At 34.9% G+C, this 20,692-nt stretch overlaps 1 protein-coding gene across 2 annotated transcripts in view; it reads right to left on the reverse strand.

Annotated features, from left to right (window-relative positions):
• Positions 1-444: 444 nt before the first annotated feature.
• Positions 445-20,692, reverse strand: part of LOC101893788 (putative inorganic phosphate cotransporter) — a 37,054-nt gene continuing 16,806 nt past the window's right edge. The window contains exons 1-4 of one of the 2 annotated variants that reach the window (XM_005176509.4): positions 5,040-5,292; positions 2,196-2,332; positions 1,051-2,130; positions 445-986 (exon numbers count right to left, since the gene is read on the reverse strand). In XM_005176509.4, the coding sequence (XP_005176566.1) occupies positions 813-986; positions 1,051-2,130; positions 2,196-2,332; positions 5,040-5,070 (1,422 nt within the window). In that variant the 5' untranslated portion in view covers positions 5,071-5,292 and the 3' untranslated portion in view covers positions 445-812. Of the gene's footprint in view, positions 987-1,050; positions 2,131-2,195; positions 2,333-5,039; positions 5,293-20,692 lie in introns of those variants that run through there. The other variant, XM_005176508.4, reaches the window with a different exon arrangement.

Consider the following 20,692-nt stretch of genomic DNA (forward strand, 5'->3'; position numbering starts at 1 on the left):
GTAAAATGAACCACAACAACTAACAGCACGACGGAGTGCATCAATATTGGGCAAATGTCCCTAGTCAGTGCTCCGTCACATAATTTCAAAAGCGAAATTGTCCAAAATAGATTTGGACATATGGGGGCTTGTAATATATTGTAGTGTTGTACGGTGTCACATGGTCGGCCCCGCACGGCTATAGACTTTGCTTACTTGTTTTTTTTTTTTTAATTTCCAAATTTCTTTCAAATTGTGGAGGCCCAAACATTTTTCTTTTGTACTTGTTCTTTTTAAATTGCCAGTTCCCCTTTGATTGAAATTTTATGAAAGAAACTACAGGTTTTCCCATTCTAAAAGCTTGAATTTAAAGTATTGAAAATTGTTACATTCCATTTCTTTAAAAACACACGCATGAATTCTCTCACACCCGGCTGCCAGTCCGTTTTATTGAAACCACCAACATTTTACAAAAATCGATTGTCTTTTATTTTGTTTAATTTTTTTCTTAAAAATGATTTTAACATTTAAAACTATAATTAAGATTGTTAAATCTATAACAAGGACATACAAATGTACAAAACTTAACTAATACTATATAACAAAATTACAAAAAAAAAAAAAACATATTAACAGAAATAAATTTTCTCACGATTTTTAGTTTGAAGACTGGGTCACAATTTCTTCCTCCACAAGGAACTGTTGAAAATTACAGACTCATTTTACAATACGGAGGAAGGCTATAAAACCGAATTTATGGAAAAAAGCCTTAACTAACAGGAATATTAACACATACATACATAGACAAAATTCTCTAAAAAAAAAAATAACAACTAATGTTGGGACTCCACAAATGTGGAGTTACGTTTTCCATTCGTCGAATGTTTTGGTTGGGCATCATTCCAGCTCTGGACTTCCACTTTGCCAAAGAGCACAAAGAGCAGATTGCCAATGAAATAGAAACCGGCAGCAATGAAGAATATGATGCGCCATTGTTCGGGATTTTTCTAAAAAAAAATGGACCATTTATTGGTAACTAATAATCATTTTAGGAGATATTCATTAACTCACCTCATCTGTCACAATAAAGCCCACAATCAGCGGGGCAATAATACTCATAATATTCGCCGCACAATTGGTAATGCCCATCAGAATGCCGGCAAAGTTTGGCGACAGATCAATGTGATTCACTTGGAAACCCAAATAGGTGGCACCATTAATGCCCACCGTGATGGTCAGCAGAATAATGGCCAAGTTGGTGTCATTTGCCGATACATAACCCAAACAAACCAAGGTAATCATCGGAATCCAATGGCCAATGGAGTTGAAGAGTTTACGACTCACCGACAGAGGGATGCATTCGCGTTTACTCAACTGGGATTGCAGGGCGGAAAAGACAAAACTCATCAAAAACATGGCAGCATAGGGTAGGGCGGAAAGCAAAGCATTGCTCTTTATGTCCATGCCGAGAATATTTTTCATATATGAGGGAATTTCTGTCAGCAATGTCCAGAAGCCCCAGTTATGGGTGCAATGGGTAAGAGTCAGTACCAAAAATGGCACCGAGGTAAAGAATTTCACCCATGGAGTTCTGGTTGGAGCCTTGGTCGTTTCATCTTCACTACTCGAACCCAGCGATGTTTCAATAAGTTTCTTTTCTTCCGGAGATATGTTGCGATACTCACTTGGCGAACTGGCACCCCAAATGAAAAATACCACCGACCACACCAGGCCCACACCGCCGGATATATAGAAAATACTTGGCCAGCCCATAACCGATGAGGCCATAACACCACTGGTGGCCAACATAACAACTGTGCCAAATTGTGTTCCGGAATAACTGTAGGTACCCAAAGTTCCTCGCTCTTCCACGGGAGCCCATTTGGAGAGTATGGTATGCGTGGAGGGGAATAGGAAACCTTGGCTCAAGCCCATCATAACACGTAAGGCACACACCAATTGCCAGTCGCCAAGGCGAGCACATATGGGTGTCAAGACGGTCAAAAGGGAACATATGAAGACACCACTAAGCAGCATGATTTTACCACCAAATTTCCTGGCCAATTGGCCAGCTGGAACCTGGGTAACAACATAGCCCCAAAAGAAACTGCTCAACAGCAAGGATTTGGTTTTCTCCGACCAATCGTATTCCTGGGAAAGAAAAAGAACAACCATTAATGACGTTTTTAATACATCCCTCATCATCCATTACTTACATCAAAGTCCGGATTTGTTGCATTCTTATCAGTCATTGCCACAATGGCCACGGACAGATTGACTCGCAGGGCATAGGCCACAGATAGACCACAAAATAGCAGGAAACATTGCAAATGTCTGATGCCAAACACGGAACCTGTAATGAATTGAGAAAATAGAAAATAAATGTGAGATAGTTAAGATTTTCAATACCGAAAAGCTGGCTAAAACTAGTTTAGACCAACTCAAGTAAGTCGCAAAATACAACAAAATGAAATTCACAACAACATCAGCTTAGAAAATTCCCCTTTTTGAATATTGTGTGAGTGTGTGGGTGTTTAAATTGCTAATTAATTGTTAATCTAATCTCGTAACATGTTTACATGTAATGCCACGTTTTGATTTTTCAACTGGGCTTTATTTAGAATGCTATCGACATTGAAATGTGTTAAATGTGTTAAATGTATATACATATGTATATACATATAGATTTGGCTGAAATTGTGACAAATTCGGTCTGTCTAACAAAGGCGTTGCATGGCGTTGGACTGGAACACATCTTTACAAAAAAAAACGATCTATACATAAGCTTTGTTCCTTTACTTTTTTATACCCTCCACCATAGTGTGGAGGTTATATTAAGTTTGTAACAGAATATATATACTTTGTATATATCCTTGATCAGCATAAAATTCTATGTCGATGTAGCGATGTCCGTCCGTCTATCCGTCTGTGGAAATCACTCTAGCTTCCGAACGAAATGAAGTAGTTTGATAAAATTTTACAGAAATGTATATTATGTCTGCATGACTTTTGGTATTGAAAATGGGCTATGTAAGGCCACGTATTGATATAGCCCCCATATAACGGTACCTCCCGTTGAATAATGATTTTAGCGACATTATTCACCGGAATCGTTTTAAATTTGGTATTTGAAGTATATGACAGAAGACTGTCTGTGGAGGACGGTATTTTAATGATTTTAGCGACACTATTTACCGGAATTATGTCAAATTTGGTATTTGAAGTTCGTAATGTACACTACAGCCTGTGACAGAAAATTGTCCGTGCAGGTCCAGGTTTTGGTATAGCCCCATATAATAGTTCCTCCCTATATTCAATATTTTGATGATGACGTTGTCGTATAGATCTTAATATATCGGCTACATTCGGTTTCTTTAAAAAAAAAATTGAAAATTGTCAAATTTGTTTTAAGTCGTGGAGGGTATTCAAAGTATTGATATAGCCCCCATAGAACGGTACCTCCAGATATACGGTATTTTAATGATTTTAGCGACACTATTTACCGGAATTATTTCAAATTTGGTATTTGAAGTTCGTAATGAACAGTACAGCCTATGACAGAAAATTGTCTGTGTAAGTTAACGTCTTCGTATAGCCCCCATACAGCGGTACCTGCCGAGATTCGGTATTTTGATGATTTTAGCGACATTATTCACCGTTTTTTTTTTTTTCAAATTTGGTATTAGAAGGTTGTAATACAGCCTAAGAGGGAAAATTGTGTGTGCAGGTCCCCGTCTTCGTATAGCCCCCATATAGCGGTACCTCCAGATATTCGGTATTTTGATTATTTTAGCGACACTATTTACCGGAATTGTTTCAAATTTGGTATTTGAAGTTCATAATGTACACTACAGCCTGTGACAGAAAATTGTCTGTGCAGGACCACGCCTTCTTATAGCCCTCATAGAGGGCTACCACCCGAGATTCAGTATTTTGATGATTTTAGCGATATTATTCATTATTCAAATTTGGTATTATATATCATATCATGTGGCTGTGGTATACTATAAACGTACGAAAAGGGCAAACTGCCACGAAATGTGCAGTTGGGTGTTGAGAGTGGAAATAGAATTCTGACATTTGGTATGGAGGTCAATGTGGTATATAGAGAACTACGCATTGTACGAAAAGTATGGTAGTAAATTTGAAATTGGGTCTTAGGATAGAGCTGGAATCCTGAAATTTGATATAGAGGCGCCTCTGTTGGTTTCTAGAATTGAGATAGGGTGGTGGCCAATTTTATTATGAAAAGACGTTGGCATAATTTTTGCCAGACGAATTGGATGTAAAACCATTGTCAAAAAATTGGTATTTGTGTGTCCTAATGGGTTCTAGCTCCGTTGCCGAAACATTGTATGTATAGGTTCAAGTTATTGTATAGCCCCATATAGCGGTACCTCCCTATATTCGATATCTTGATGATTTTTGCGACATTTTCCCACGAATATATCTAAAAATTGGTGTTTGTGGGTCACAATGGATTCTAATGTTTACTTTACCCTAAGGTGGAGGATATTAAAAGTTTGGCCCGGCGGAACTTAATGTTTTTTTTTTTACTTGTTTGGTTGTAACTTGTGGCAAAAACCCTGAAAATGCCGTCAATCTCAAAGTACCATTATATGGGGGCTACACCTAAACGTGGACCAATATAGCCCATTTTTCTTATACAGACAAACGGAAATGACTTGATTGATGACTTCAAATATCCCGAAATAAATTGCGTCCAAACATGTATGGTTTCCACGTGGCGCCATTTTCGCCCTCACAAATGTCATATACTCTCATTAGTCATATAGAGATGTAAGTCCATGTCCCATGGAGTACACTAACCTAGGATACCTTAGATTATGTTATATCCCAAACGAAACACCACACAATATATATTTTCAATACATACTACGCCTTTATTGCGGGAATCACCCGCAACTAATTCCTTCGTTATAAGGAGTGGCCAGTTCTCACACAGGCCCTTCACATCCAATTATAGATTCACTTTGTGTGGCCTCAATCATTCAGCAAACAAGCGAAAACTTAACAAAATTAATTTTATTTTTGTTTACCTTCATCTTCATAACGCCTATTTTTAACCATGTTGCTGTTGTTGTTTTTATTGGGATTTTATAAAATTCTTTGTTTATTGTAAATTATTTCAATATCACTTTTTGTTGTAATTTTCCAAATTGGGAAAAATCTTGTCACTTGTTTCGTTTTAAATGATTTACGTTGCTTCTTTCTTTGCGATCTCCGTCAAAATGCAATGCAACAATGATAACCGCTACTGACAAGGTCTGATCAAGAACTGATCAAATCGACGAGACGATTTGTAAACGGGACCAAGTGTTGGAAAGAAAAGCTCATCAAAGTACTGATACTCCCTTGGCTAAGTGTTAATAATTTTATATTTCGTTTCGTATATTTGTATACATCGACATAAGTCAATGCTTTGAAGTTTTTTTTTATAAGGAAACTAGCTGAACCCGGTGCGCTTCGCTACCCCTTTTGATTTTATATGCATTCAAAATTTTATTTACGAATATATGTTGGATAAAGAAAAACAAATTTAAAAATTAAAAAAAAAATATTGCACTAATTTAATGCGTTAATAAACAAAATCATTACAAAAGCAGTAACATGACATGAATACACGAAGGGTTTGTCCTTTGGATTTATTTATTTCATAGCAAATACCAAGCGTGCAGGAATCTGCAATTTTTTTAAGTAGAGTGGCATTTCTATTGCAATTAGTGAATTCGAGATAGCAACATACTTCGCCGTAATAAGCGTATTTCAAATAAATTGTTATGTTGTTTTTTAGTGTTAGCCTAAGGCGTTGTGGGTCAATGGTTCTTATTAAAATCATATCCCAATCTGATCCGACTTAAATATAATTTTAAAAAAATTTCTTTTACACCAAACTCCGCCACACCTTTCATATTTCATTGAAATTGGTGCGTCAAATATGTGAAATCCGCCGAGAATATATATATATATATATGGGAGCTATATCCAAATCTTAACTAATTTCCAATTAATTTATCACATTTATTATTATAACCAAATTCCGCCACACATTCTGAATTTCATTGGAATCGGTCATATATATCGTGTTTGGTGCATAATATGTATGAAATCGGCCGAAATATATATGTTAGCTATATCCAAACCTCAACTGATTTCAATATAATTTGGCAATTTTTGCTGGTGCCAGATTGTGTCCCTCTCGCTTTGGGTGCATCAAATATGTGAAATCGGCTGAGTATATATATGGGAGCTATAATCACATCTGAGCGTATTTGAATATAATTTGTCAAATTTATTTTTGTACCAAATTTAGCCACTCATGCCGAATTTCATTGGAATCGGAAATACGTATCGTGTTTTGTGCATCAAATATGTGAAATCGGCGGAAAATATATATGGGAGCTATATCCAAATCTGAACCGATTTTAATATAATTTGACTAATTTATTTTCTAATCAAAATCCCGTTACATATTCCAAATTTCTTTGGAATCGAACATACATATCGTGTATGGTGCATAAAATACATGAAATCGGTCGAAAATATATATGAGAGCTATATCCAAATCTGAACCGATTTTAATATAATTTGACAAATGTATATTTGTTTTAATTTTCGCTACACATTCCAAATTTCATTGAAATTAGAGATACATACAAATTAGAGATACAAAAATATATATGGGAGCTATATCCAAATCTGAACCGATTTCAATTTAATTTGACAAATTCATTTTGGCTCCTAATTCCGTTACTTATTTTAAATTTCATTACAATTGGAAATACATGTCGTGTTTGGTCCACCAAATACATGAAATCGGCCGAAAATGTATATGGGAGCTATATCCAAATCTGAACCGATTTCAATATAATTTGGGAAATCAATTTTTTAGATAAAATCTATCACACGTTTCGAATTTCATTAAAATTGGGGATACATAGCGTGTTTGGTGCATCAAATGCTTGAAATCGGCCGAAAATATATATGTGGGAGCTATATCCAAATCTGAACCGATTTCAATATAATTTGACAAATTTATTTTCTGATTAAATCCCGTCACACATTCCAAATTTCATTGGAATCGAACATTCATATTGTGTTTGAGGCATCAAATGAACGAAATCGGTCGAAAATATATGTGGGAGCTATATCCAAATCTGAACCGATTACAATATAATTTGGCAAACTTATTTTTGTTCCAAATTCCGTTACGTATTCCAAATTTGGAGACTGTATCTTCAACCAATCAATAGATATGTGCATATAAAATCTAAATTTTTGGGAGGTACCTCCGATTCTGATGCTATATCTCCAGTTCCAAGTAGAAATTCAAAAATGTATATAGCCTATGTTACTTTCAGGCGATGTTGCAGTATATATGGAAATTTTCAGGAAAATCTATTCAGCGGTTTTCGAGTCCATAAATTACAAACAAACAAACAAACAAACAAACAAACATACAAACATTTTCCTCTTTTATAGATATAGATTGCTTATTATTTAATCTGCCCATAAGAGTACCTAACTGCAGAGCGACTGCATCCGGCAGCAGTAACAAGAACAACAACATCACAGCAACTATTATGGCTGTAATCAAAAGTAAATAATTTACCTGTGTGTCGAACCCCATCAGATGCACTTATCAATAAATTTTCAATATTAAAACGCATTTTTGTTGGTGCTGTTGTTGTGATAACTATTATCACACTTAAAAAAAATAGCCAATCGGCGACAGCAGTAGGTACTTGCTTCTGCTTAACTTAGGCATGCCACATAAACATGTTATTGTTCTACATGTGACGAACATTGGTTAACTTGAAACTAGTAGTAAAGTTTCATTGATTGTCACATGCACATACATACATATGTACATATATTATACGAATGTTTTGGGGGGTCAGAGGAGTTTGTTGTCTTTGGCTTCAATGTAAAACGTTTGGCGACTTCGAAGCAGAGGCAAAATATTTTCTTTTATTGATAATTTTCATTAAATGAATTGTTTAGATTGTCATTGAATTGTTTGGAGAATATATTCATACGCTAATGAGTTACAGCTAATTGCCATCAGATGTGAAGCGTAAAATTGTAACAGTTCATATATAATTGATCTGTTATAGCTACAAGATTATATTGTCACTTTCCGGGTAAGAAAAATAAATAAATTAATAAATAAAAGATCTGCTCACGTGTTACCGTGACTTTGCTCAGTGTCGTGGAGTAAGTAACTATTGTTCAAACAGCACCAAAGATGTACTCAAACGTTTTCCAAAATGGACACTTGTTTCATCGGAGATCTTTCAACGGGAAGCCAAAGCCTTTATATTGATATAAGGAACAAAAAAAAATTGAAAATACTACATCTTGGGCTACACCTTGGTATCGGAATTAAAATATACACAAAATATACTGTCCAATAACAGCTATAGTTGCTAGTTTATATTTCATAATAATGTATAAAGTGAAATTTTTTATATCCTCCACCATTCTATGGAGGGTATATTAACTTTGTCATTCCATTTGTAACTTGCGAAATATTCATAATATTCTAAGACGATTGTAGCGATGTCCTTCTGTCTGTCCGCCTGTCTGTTGTAATCACACAATCTTTCGAACGAATTGGGATAGAAGGCTAAAATTTTGCATACATACATGTCGGCCATGTCGGTTCATGCTTTCGTATAGTCCCCATATAACGGTACCTACCGATATTCAGTACAGGGTTGCCCATATTCGACGGACCCATCTGGCAACGCCATAACTTTTGACAGAGATGTCACATCGCTTAATGACATACCGCGTTTGAAGCTTCAGTCCAAGCAGATTTTTACCATGAACCAATATACGCCACGCGAGCGCTCTGAAATAGTTGAAATTTACATTCAACAGAAGAAGTCAATTTTGAAAACTAAACGTGCTTTTAAAAAATTAAAAAATGTGAGAAGTGCGCCTTCTAAGAAAAAATTTCGAAAAATTTTCGACTGGTAAGGCTCTTTCTAATCCGAAGGGGCCATATAAAAGTCGACCAAGGCGATCGGCCGAGAATATCGCTGCCGTACGAGCCAGTGTTGAGAGGTCCCTAAGAACATCCCAAAAACGCCGTTCTCAGTTGTTGGGCATGGCTCGGTCCACTTTACAACGGATTATTCGCATTGATTTGCATTTGTCCCCGTACAAAATTCAATTGACGCACAGAATGTTGCCTGCGGACAAGCCTCGTCGATTGGAATGGGCCCAAAGGGCCAAAGGTCCGTCGAATATGGGCAACCCAGTATTTTCATGATTTTAGCGACATTATTTACCGGTATTATTTCAAATTTCGCATTTGAAGTTTGTAATAGGTACTTCAGCTTATGACAAAAATTTTTGTATGCAGGTCCAGATCTTCGTATAGCCCCCATATAACGGTACCTCCCGATATTCGGTATTTTGATGATTTCAGCAACATTATTCACCGGAATTATTTCAAGTTTCGTATTTAAAGTTCGTAATGTGTACTACAGCCTGTAACCAAAAAGTTTGTATGCAGGTCTGCGACTTCGTTAAGCCTCCATTAGGTATTTTGATGATTTGAGCAACATTATTCACCATTTGGAACGAATTTATAATTTTTCAAAAAATAAAATCCTTAAAAAATTCTGTTAAAATTTTATACAAAACCGAATATAGCCGTTATATTGGGTCTATACGACGTGGACCTACATAGGCATGGTTTGTCATAAGTTATTACCATATTCAAATTCGAAACTTGATATAAACGGTGAATAATGTAGCTAAAATCATGAAAATATCGTATATAAGGAGGTACCTTTATATCGGTGCAGTGCGAAGATCTGGACCAGCATAGACAATATTCTGTCATAGGCTGTAGCATCCATTACGTACTTCAAATACGACATCTCAAATAATTTCGAAATTCCGAAATCGGATGAAGATATATATGGGAGCTATATCCAAATCTGAACCGATTTCGATAAAATTTAAAACAGCTATTTCTGTGCTCCATCTAATACCTGGTACCAAATATCACGGTTGTGGAGTGCATAGTAGGAATCTGAGGGACTTAAAGATCAAATCGGATGAAATTTGATATACTTGCTTCTAGGCCGAACTCGGTTGGGTGTGCCAAAATTCAGGTAATTTGGACTGATAGTGGATATTTTGTGCACATTTAACCCGAAATCGGATGATGATATATATGGGAGCTATATCTAAATTTGATCCGATTCTCACCAATTTCAATAGGGTTCGTCCTTGGGCCAAAAAAATATTATTTGGAAAATTTCATCTCAATCGGATAATAAATGCGACCTGCATTTTGTTCACAAGAATACATGGACAGACGGGCGGACAGACGGACTGACATGCATTAATCGACTCAGAAAGTGATTCTATGAAGGTTCTCAAAAGTAACTATGGGTCTATCTCGTTTCCTTCTCCATGTTACAAACAAATGCACAAAGACATAATACCCTTACCACTATGTGGTGTAGGGTATAAAAATCAGAAATAGCATCAAATTTTTGAATATGTTTAGATTTGTTCGATTTGGTCACCTTTGACACGAATGTTGAGCTTCAGACGGCCAATGAAAACTTAACACTTTGCCAGAATGTTGCTCTGCGGTATTTTGGTCCATTCCCGGCGAAGGGCTTTCTTGAGGTGATCGACAATTTGGTATTTTTTAGTACCAGCCTTGCTTTCTAAAATACACCAGACACAGTAGTCAAACGGATTGGAAACGGTTGGAAATGAAGCAAGGAACCTCATTTTGTAACCATTCTTGGGTGGCGCGTGCTGATAATATTCGGCATTTATTCTGATGCCACGGTCGATTAATACGAGCGGGGAGAGACCATTAGTTCACAACTTTCGGCCAAGCGAAGCAACTCTTTAGCTCTTTGGAGTTTATTTTCTTTCTGCTGATGTTGCTGTTTTCTTCCGTTTACTTCCTTGACGAATTACGTTAACGAGCGATGGTACAGACACAAAAGATTTATTCACATTTAAATGCTGGAGAGCTCGAACTCACACTATTACGCTTGAATTCCACCACGAATTACTTTTTTTCTGGAAAATTCTTAATTATGATTAAAATGTTTCGCATTACATCTTAAAAAGGTGTAGTATATTTTTTCACCAGCTTTTAAACAATTCTTTTTTTTTTTGACATTATTGCTCTGCAAGAATCTACAATTTTTGCAATTTTTTATATCATACATTCTTGCAGTTCTGTAACAGAACATATATGAACATAGTTGTACTCACAATAAAAGCTGTGGGTCTCCTTTGACCGAAGATAGATAAAATCTATCTTCTATTTTATACGAATTTTTACTGGTATTCTGTGGCTAAAGACATTTTTCGTCATTATTCACAGCAGATTTTTTTCAGATCTTTTACAGAATATTTAGCGGTATATTTTCAAATAAATATTTAATTTAATTAAATCACAATAAAATTAACATTTAATTACACTGTCTAGCTAGAGGCTCGCCTTTTATCTCCCTGCTAGTATTTGGAGCATAAAGTAATTGACCACCATTCGTGAGAGTACAAGGTCCACACAAATACAAAATACAATGAATAATGAATTAATTAACCTATAATGATAAGTAAAAATATGTAACAAAAATAGCCGACATGGATTAATTTAGTCTTGAAATTAAGCAAAAATGAGCAATCATCAATGGCAATAAAAGAAAAAAAAAAGAACAGAAAAGAAAAGAACGCAGCAAGTCCATAGGCATTTGCTTGACCTGACTTTTTTTTATAAAACAATGATGTGTGGGGGCTTTCTCCCCTTATCAGTTGGATTTGCACTTTTTTCTGTTTTAATAATGAATGCAATATTTTAATTGAATCTACTCTAGTCTAATAAGAAATAAATACTAAAAAAATGATTTGTTTGCCAGGCGTACACCGACACACTGGCAGAAGAACGTTGCTTGAGTGATTGGTGGGACGGAGATATGTCAATCAAGTCAGGGTGAGTGGAAAATTTTCTCTGCGTTCAGAAAAATATTATAAATAAATATATGGAGATTTTTATTTTTTCCTATACACGTGTAATTTTTTATGATTAGTATTTATAAAAAGAAAAAATACTGAGGTTCAGAATCCATCGAGTGCAATATTCGGTGTATGGTCACCTTGACCGTATTATATTCGAAAATAACAGTTCATTGACTGCTTGAATATAAAAGTTAAATTAACAGTCGTTGGAAACAAAAGCTAAGTGAAAGCTTTTGCAGGGGCTTTAATGTTATTGAAAGCTTCTGTAAATGGTGAGGTGAGTTTTCTGACAATAGCTAAGCATTTTAGGGTAGTGTTTTTTGTTGGTAAGGGAAAAGTACATAATAAAATTTAACAGATAATTGCAATAATAAATCAAAGATTACAATAATGGGTATGTAGTTAAAAAGGCTCTTGGGCATATCTATCGAACTTTCTTCCAAGTAAATTAATTTTGTTAGTCGTCAATGTGTATCAATTTCGTTTGTTAATATTTATCAATTTAAGTACCCTGGAGAGGATTGGGGACTTGGGAAATATCAAAAAATAAAATGCACATAAAAACAAAGCATTCCATTAGTTATTCACTAAAACAAATAAATCAATTGATAAACAAAAAAGGAAATTATTAAGAAAATAAAGAAGTAAATGCTTTAAAAGCACTTACATTTAACATAAAAATAAATAAATGAATAAATAAAACGCATTAATCAAAAAGTAATTTCACAAATACTAAATAAACAAATAAATTAACAATTATCAGTTATAAATAATAAACAAAATAAGAAGCAAAATAAATAAATACCTCACTAAAGAAATTATTTCCTTAATAAACAAAGGGTACGAGAAGTACTAAAATGTTCTAAAAAACGGTATGAGCAAGAATTCTGAAATTTGGAAAAACAGCAACTGACGTAGTGCAGGATAAATGTACCAAAGGGTTTTTGGAAATTCCAACATCAAGGTTACGAAAATTTCTAAAATGGTATTAAACTCCAAAATTGGTATCATTTGGTATTGTGTGAACGGATAGAGCTTAAACAAGTAAAAAAGTAGAAATTTGAATACCCTCCAGCATTTGGAACGAATTTGGGATTTTTAGACAATTCCATTGAGAAATGTTGGTAAAGTCATCAAAATACCGAATATAGGGAGGCAACAGTATGCTGGGGGTGAACGATATCGTGGACCTATATCGACAATAATCTTCCAGGGATAAAGTGCTCAGAAGGAAAGCCTTATGTGGGTTTTCAGAAAATTTCAGTGAAAAATTTGGCTAAAATCAACAAAATACTGAATTTGGGGGGTACCGTTGTAGAGGGCTATACGATATCGTAGACTTATACAAACAATTCTCTTCCAGAGGGTAAAGTACTCAAAGCAACTCCTTGTTTTTATTTTCAGACAATTTCATTGAAAAATAATAAAATAATCGAAATACAGAATGTGAGGGGTACGGTTGTATGAGGGCTATATGATATCGGGAACCTATATAAACAATTCTCTTCCGGGCGGTAAAGTACTCAGAAAGAATTCCTTGTGTGGATTTTAAGACAAGTCCACTGGAAAATCTGGCTGAAATCATCAAAATACCGAGTATCGGGAGGAACCGTTGTATGGGGCCTATAAGATATCGTAGACCTATATAAACAATTCTCATCCAGAGGGTAAAGTACTCAGAAGAAACTCTTTGTGTGGATTTTTCGACAATTCCATTGAAAACTGTGGCTAAAATCATCAAAATACCGAATATCGGAGGGTACCGTTGTATGGAGGCCATAGGATATCGTGGACCTATATATAGACCTATATATTGTGTGGATTTTTAGACAATTTCATTGAAAAATGTGGCTAAAATCATCAGAATAACGAATATCGGGAGGTAATGTCGTATGGGGGCTATAGGATATTGTAGACCTATATAACCCATCTTTGAACTTGACCCGCCTGCAGACAAAAGACTGATCTGGCTGATTTGGCTTCCTATCTTTATTCATTTTGACTCTAAAGTGATTTCAACAGACGAAGATTGCTAAATCGTCTAAGAATTTTACGCTGATCAAGAGTATATATGCTTTGTGGGCTCTATTATGAATATTTCGAGGAGTTATAAACGGAATGACAAAAATTAATATACCCTCCATAGAATAGTGGAGGGTATAAAAATGGTGTGAGAATCAAGGGGAAAGTAATTTTCATACATGAAGGTGGCTTTGGAAATGTATACTAAATGTGGAAACTGTACGAAATGGTACTAAATTTGAATCAGTTTAGCTTAGGGTGAACGGATGAAGCTGGAATTTGGTATTGGTATTAGTTTAATAGCACGAAAAGAACTAAATAGTTCTATAGTTGGTAAAATTTAGTATCGGGTGAATGGATAAACAGCCTGGACATATAAAGGTGGTTTCGGAAATATTTACTATAATTGTACAAAAAATACTGAACCATTAAATTCGACATTAGGTGAAGGTTATGGTCAAATTTGATATTGAGGTCTCTATTGGTATGTAGTGTTGATATCTGATCGTAGTTTTGCAAATGCGTCCTATAATTGTTCGAAAAGTACCAAGTGCTACTAAATTTGATGTTAAGTGGAGGGAGGGATAAAGCTTAAATTCTGAAATTTTAATTTGAAGTCAGCATTGGTGTCTGTGGTTAAGATTTGGAGGAGATTCTTTAAATGTGGACTATAATTGTTCGAAATGTACTCAATGGTACAAATTTGGGTATTGGGTCAAGGGATAAAGCGGGAATCTTCAAATTTAAAATGTAAGTCTTTGTTGGTATCTGGGATTGTGATATAGAGGTGGTTTTGATAATCGGTAAAAAATTAAGATATAGCTCCCATATATATCTTCGTCCGATTTGCCTTTTATTGTGCACCAAACGTGTAATATCAGTCCGAATAGTATGGAATTTTGCACATACAACCAAATTAGGCCTGAAAATAAGTATGCCAAATTTGATCAAAATCGGTTCACATATAGCTATAGCTCCCATATATATTGTTCATCCGATTTGTTATTTTTGTCCTCCGCAGACGTAATATGCACTCTGCAACAACAATATTTGGGGAAATATATCAAATACAGCTCAGAAATACATTTGCTAAATTTTATTGAGATCGGTTCAGATTTGGAAACAGCTCCCATATATAACTTCGTCCGATTTACCTTGGATTGTGCACCAAACGTCTAATATTTGCCCAAATTGGATGAAATTTGGCACTTACGACCGAATTGAGTCTAGATGCTAGTATGTCAAATTTGGTGAAGATCGGTTCAGATATAGCTATAGCTCCCATATATACTGTTCATCCGATTTGTTACCCACAGCCGTAATATGCACTCTGTAACAACGATATTCAGGGAAATAGATCAAAATCAGCTCAGAAATACATTGCCTAATTTTATCGAGATCGGTTTAAAATTTGGATATAGCTCCCATATATATTTATATCTTTATCCGATTTCAAATTAATTGTGCACCTAATGGACAATACAAGTCCGAATTAAAAAGATACATATGCTTCGGCATATTTAGTTCTTTGAACTTGAAATTATAATTATAATCATAGCGTGTATGATTGAATTCTCCCATAAAAACTTTTAATTCTTATGCGTAGCTCTACTAAATTAGCAAAGTGGTGTTGGGTGTCATAAAGTCGGCCCCGCCCGACTTTAAGACTTTCTTTACTGGTTTTATAATGTAATGTGTATGACAGAACATTAGGTCCACATAAAATAGTAAAAAAAATATAATTTTGATGCAACTCAAACATACAACCAAAATTGTTATATCCCCAATTTGACTTTATGCTCCATTTGTTACCATGCTCCACTAACTGTTGTTTTTTATTCTTCTCTGTTTTCGTTTTGTTATTTTTGCTCATGCAAATTTCACAAAAGTTTCCGGTTTCATTTTGTTCCAGTAATAAAAATTATTAATTTTTTGTTTGGCAACATATATAATTTATGGGGTTTTAATGTGAATAGCCTGAGCAATTAACTTATATCGATTACATCATAATTGTTTTCATATTATTAATTTAAAGATTTGTAGTTGTGTCTGTATTTTTTTTTTTTTTTGTCAACAAATCTGTTGAAATTGTCATAAATCAAAAAAGCAATGCTGTATCGAAAAAGCAAAGCAACTACAAAACAAGTGGCGCTTAAATTCAAGAACACTGTCAACTGTATTTAAAAAAAATAATTGCAAATTATTATTGTATAAAAGCGACTGACTCCCTCTAGAAAATTAATGAAAAGCAAAAAACAACTTTCATGAAACTAAATATGTAATAAAATTGGATTTTATGGCTCGTGAAAAGCAATTAAGAAACCACAGTTAGTAGATTGCTTCTGTGCTAGACTTTTTTAATAATCAACTTCATGAGATTAGGTGGTGAAGTAAATTCGGTATTCTTTTTGCAACATGACTTAGTCTTCATATGACAAACTTATTTTCTACAGATTTTCCATAAATATGTTAGAGTTTTTTTTTCGGGTGTAACATATTCCAGAAAACTATTCAAATGCATTTCAGAGTTGGAAAAATTTTTACAGATTTTTATTGTCATATCCTCATAGGTACTTTAAAGGATTTCCATACATATAAGTCTTTTGGTAAAAGACTTTTTTATAAATTAATACCTATCCTTTTCAAGGTCGTTTATAAAAAGAATAGCCGATAAAACTTTCTATCAAGCCAAAGTGCTTACAAAGATCTTATGTAGTCGTAATTATTTTTAAAGAATTTTCTGATCAGAATGCCTGCTAAAGACTTTCTACAGCCCGAAGACTTTCAAATGGTTTTATATGGCCTCAAGAAGTTATTTTCCTACAAAATCTTTTAAAGGCCCGAAGACCTTCTGCATGACATAGTCGAATATAATTAATGAAAGAATTTTCTAGCCAGAGGGTCATAGAAAAACCTCTTACATTTAGAACTCCTTTTAAAGATTTTCTACAGTCCAAAGACTTTCTAATAGCTTTCTATAGCCTCAAGGCTTTCTATGGCCTCTTCTGAAATTATTTTGTTAAAAAACATTCAATATATATATATATATATATATATATATATATATATATATATATATATATATATATATATGAACAAAATGGTTTTAAAGCTCTTTGTATATGTTGGACCTTATAAAGCTCTTCTGTATTAAGATTGCATGTGGAGAGAAGACCTTGTAAAACTCTCCTGTGGATAGACTACCTTTTAAAGATCTTCTTCCGATATTAACCTTCTAAACTTCTTTTGTTGATAGAAGACTTTTGAAAGGTCAAAGATGGAATGCCACCTAAAACTCTTCTGTATATAAAAGAGTCATGTATGAGCTCCTGTATAGACAGACAGCTTATCTACTCAAATACTACCATTTAAAGCTCTTCTATATATATGGGGTAACTTCTATAGCTTATCTATACATGTTATACCTTATTCAGTTCACCTGTGCTTGTAAGATCATATAAAACCCTCCGGTTCATAGCTCTCTTATTAAAATAAGCCCTTCTGAAGTTCTTCTGAAGATAGAAGGTTTTCAAGAGTGTTTCTAAGATTGCTGTTTACTGGTCATATATTATTTTTTAATTCAACAGATTTTTTCGGAAAGTCTTTGGTAAAAAAAGCTCCTTAATAGACATTTCCAGAGTTGCTAGGGATAGAAGATATTCCATAATTAGAATACCTTAAAAACTAAGTTTATGGAGAGAGAACATTATAGTAGCGCTGTCTTATTGTATTGTCTTTTATTGTCCGCTAAAGTTTCGATAGCTAGTATTATTTTCGGAATGATTGACATTGCAAATCTATCCTTACAGAAAATTGTCCGATATGTTTAGATCTATTATTTAAAAAAAAAAAAAAAAAACAAGTTAAAAAGCAGTAAGTTCGGCCGGGCCGAACTTTTAATACCCTCCACAATTTGGAATGAATTAGGAAATTTCCAAAAAAAAATGAAATCCATTAAACATTCTCTTAAAATCCTAAAAATACCGGATATTGTAAGGTGTCGATATATGGGGGATATACGATATTGTGGACCTTTGTAGACAATTGTCTTTTATGGGGTAAAGCACTCACATAGAACTCCTGATGTAGATTTCAGACAATTCCATTGAGAAACTTGTCTCAAATCATCAAAATACAAAATAAGGGGTGGGCGGCGGTACCGTTATATGGGGTGCTCAAAAGGTAAAGGTGTACATTTTCAGAAAAAAAATCATCAAAAAACCGAATGTCGGGGGTACCGTTTATGGAGGATATACGATATCGTGGGCCGATATAGCCCATATTCAAACTTGACCTGCTTGCAGACAAAAGACAGATCTGTGCAAAATTTTAGCTTCCTATCTTAATTCGTTTTGACTGTAGCGTGATTACAACAGACGAACGGACGGACAGGGCTAAATCGTCTAATAATTTGACGCTGATCAAGAATATATGTAATTTGTTGGGTCTAAAAATATTATTTCGATGAGTAACAAACGGAATGACGAACTTAATATACCCTCCATACCATGTATGGTGGAGGGTATAAAAAAACTCCACATAGATGCCTCATGTTACTTCGTAATTTTCACGACAATTAAAAAAATGTTGTATTTTGGGTTTACAATTCTCTACCCACGGGTTTTGGCACATAGACCCTCTATGTGGGTTCAAATTCTTTCTGTTGAAGTAGTGGATATCAAATGCTACCCAACCAGACTTAATATTGCCTTGTTAAATTGTTGCGTTTCTAATTTTCCACTTTTAATGCAAGCCACCAAATATGGTTATAAACAACCAAAAAAAGCATAAAATACGCAGCTAATTAAACAGGTCGTAGTTTTGAAACGCAACTGTTCTAACAAATGACAACAAAGTGTCATTTCACTCCCGTATGCGGCTGTTGGTGTGTGTGTGTGTGTGTGTGTGTGTGCAGTAAGTATGTAACATGTTATCGTCACTAACTTCCTTGACGGAAATTGAATTTTTAATACCACAAAAATGAAAAAAGAAAAAACACCGTAAATATGTAAATTATGTTAACAAAGAAGTCGCTCAACTCTATGGCAGACAAAATAAAGAAAAATCACTTTTGATTTATGACGAAGAGAGAGAAAGAGAAATTATGATTTGTATTTTGTTGTGTTGTTTATACGACCTGAATAATTTTATGACAATTTGTTGGCGTCAGAGTTCGCTTTGTTTTGTTTTTCGTCGGAAGAATTTGATAAATGTATTTAAAAAAATTCAATGAATAATTTATATAACACGTGCTAATTTTATACAAATTGTAAACAAATTGATGAAATTTACCAAATATTACAGCATTTACTTGCGAAAACATTGAGTCGGTGCGACAAATTAATTCATTTAAAATTTGTTAATTTGTCTCAATATTATGGGAATCACCAAGCAGACTTCATGTCGTTCGGAGAACAAAAACACAACAACTAAAATATTCCATCCAACACACAAAACCACTTGTCTGTCTTTATTCTTCAGATTAATAACATACGAGGGTTGTTGGAAAAATTTGTTAACATAAAACTCCAGATCAATGTCGCCGGCTATTTTTTAATTAAAACGAAAATTTTGATTAAGTCTGCAATGTCAGGTAAGCGCAACCATAGTATCGGTCACAACACATTAGTGTAAATACAGGGTGAGATAAAAAACTGCAACAAAGTCAAAGGCTATAATTTTTGCATTTCTTTCTGAATTTTCTTAAATAAGAGCAACAAATCTCAGAAATAGCATCAAATTTTAGAATAAGTTAAGATTTGTTCCAATTGGTGACCTTTGACACGAATTATGGCCGTCACTCGTTGCCCGAATGTTGCTCTGAGGTATTTTGGTTCATTCCCGGCGAAGCGCTTACTTGAGGTGATCGACACTTCGGTATTTTTTAGAGCCAACCTTGCTTTCAAATTACTTCAGACACAATAGTCCAACGGATTGATATCCGGAGGTTTTGGTGGTTACTGTGCGCTGGAAATTTGTCGAGGAACCTAATTTTGTAACCATTCTTGGGTGGCGCGTCTTGAGTGCGATGGTGCTGAATCCTGTTGGAATGTCTAAGGTCTGCGGCCGAAATGTATGCGTGCCCTAGGCTTTAATACACCCCCAGAATATTTTCGCTATAATATTCGGCATTTATTCTGATGCCACTGTCGATTAATACGATCGGAGAGCGACAATCAGCTGTTATGGCGGCCCACATTATCGCCATGGCCAGCGCTTGAGTTCTGGTGGCCAACCGAAGGTGCACATTTTCAGCTGACCTCTTTGGCAAGTAAACACGATCATTTCATTTGTTTACAAACTGCTGGACAACGAATGTCTCCTCATCGGAAAACCCCAAATACACCAATTCAACATTTTCGGCCAAGCGAAGAAACTCGTTAGCTCTTAGAGTCTATTGTCTCTCTGTTGCGGTGTGAGTTCTCGCTCTTTTGGGAATTTCAATGGCTTTACCCCGAGCTCATTTTTCAATATTTGCTGAATGGAAAATTGCGATATTTTCAGCTCACCAGCCACTGCGATGCGGGTTTCGAGCAAGTCGCTTCTTTACTTTTCGAACCATTTCTGCTGATGTTGCTGTTTTCCTCCGTTCCCTTCCTTGACGTCGGGCTACGCTACCACACCAATTCTCACTGAAATAATTTCAACAGCTGTCAGA

The sequence above is a fragment of the Musca domestica genome, unplaced genomic scaffold, assembly GCF_030504385.1.
Source record: "Musca domestica strain aabys unplaced genomic scaffold, Musca_domestica.polishedcontigs.V.1.1 35, whole genome shotgun sequence".
In the NCBI taxonomy this organism is placed as follows: domain Eukaryota; kingdom Metazoa; phylum Arthropoda; class Insecta; order Diptera; family Muscidae; genus Musca; species Musca domestica.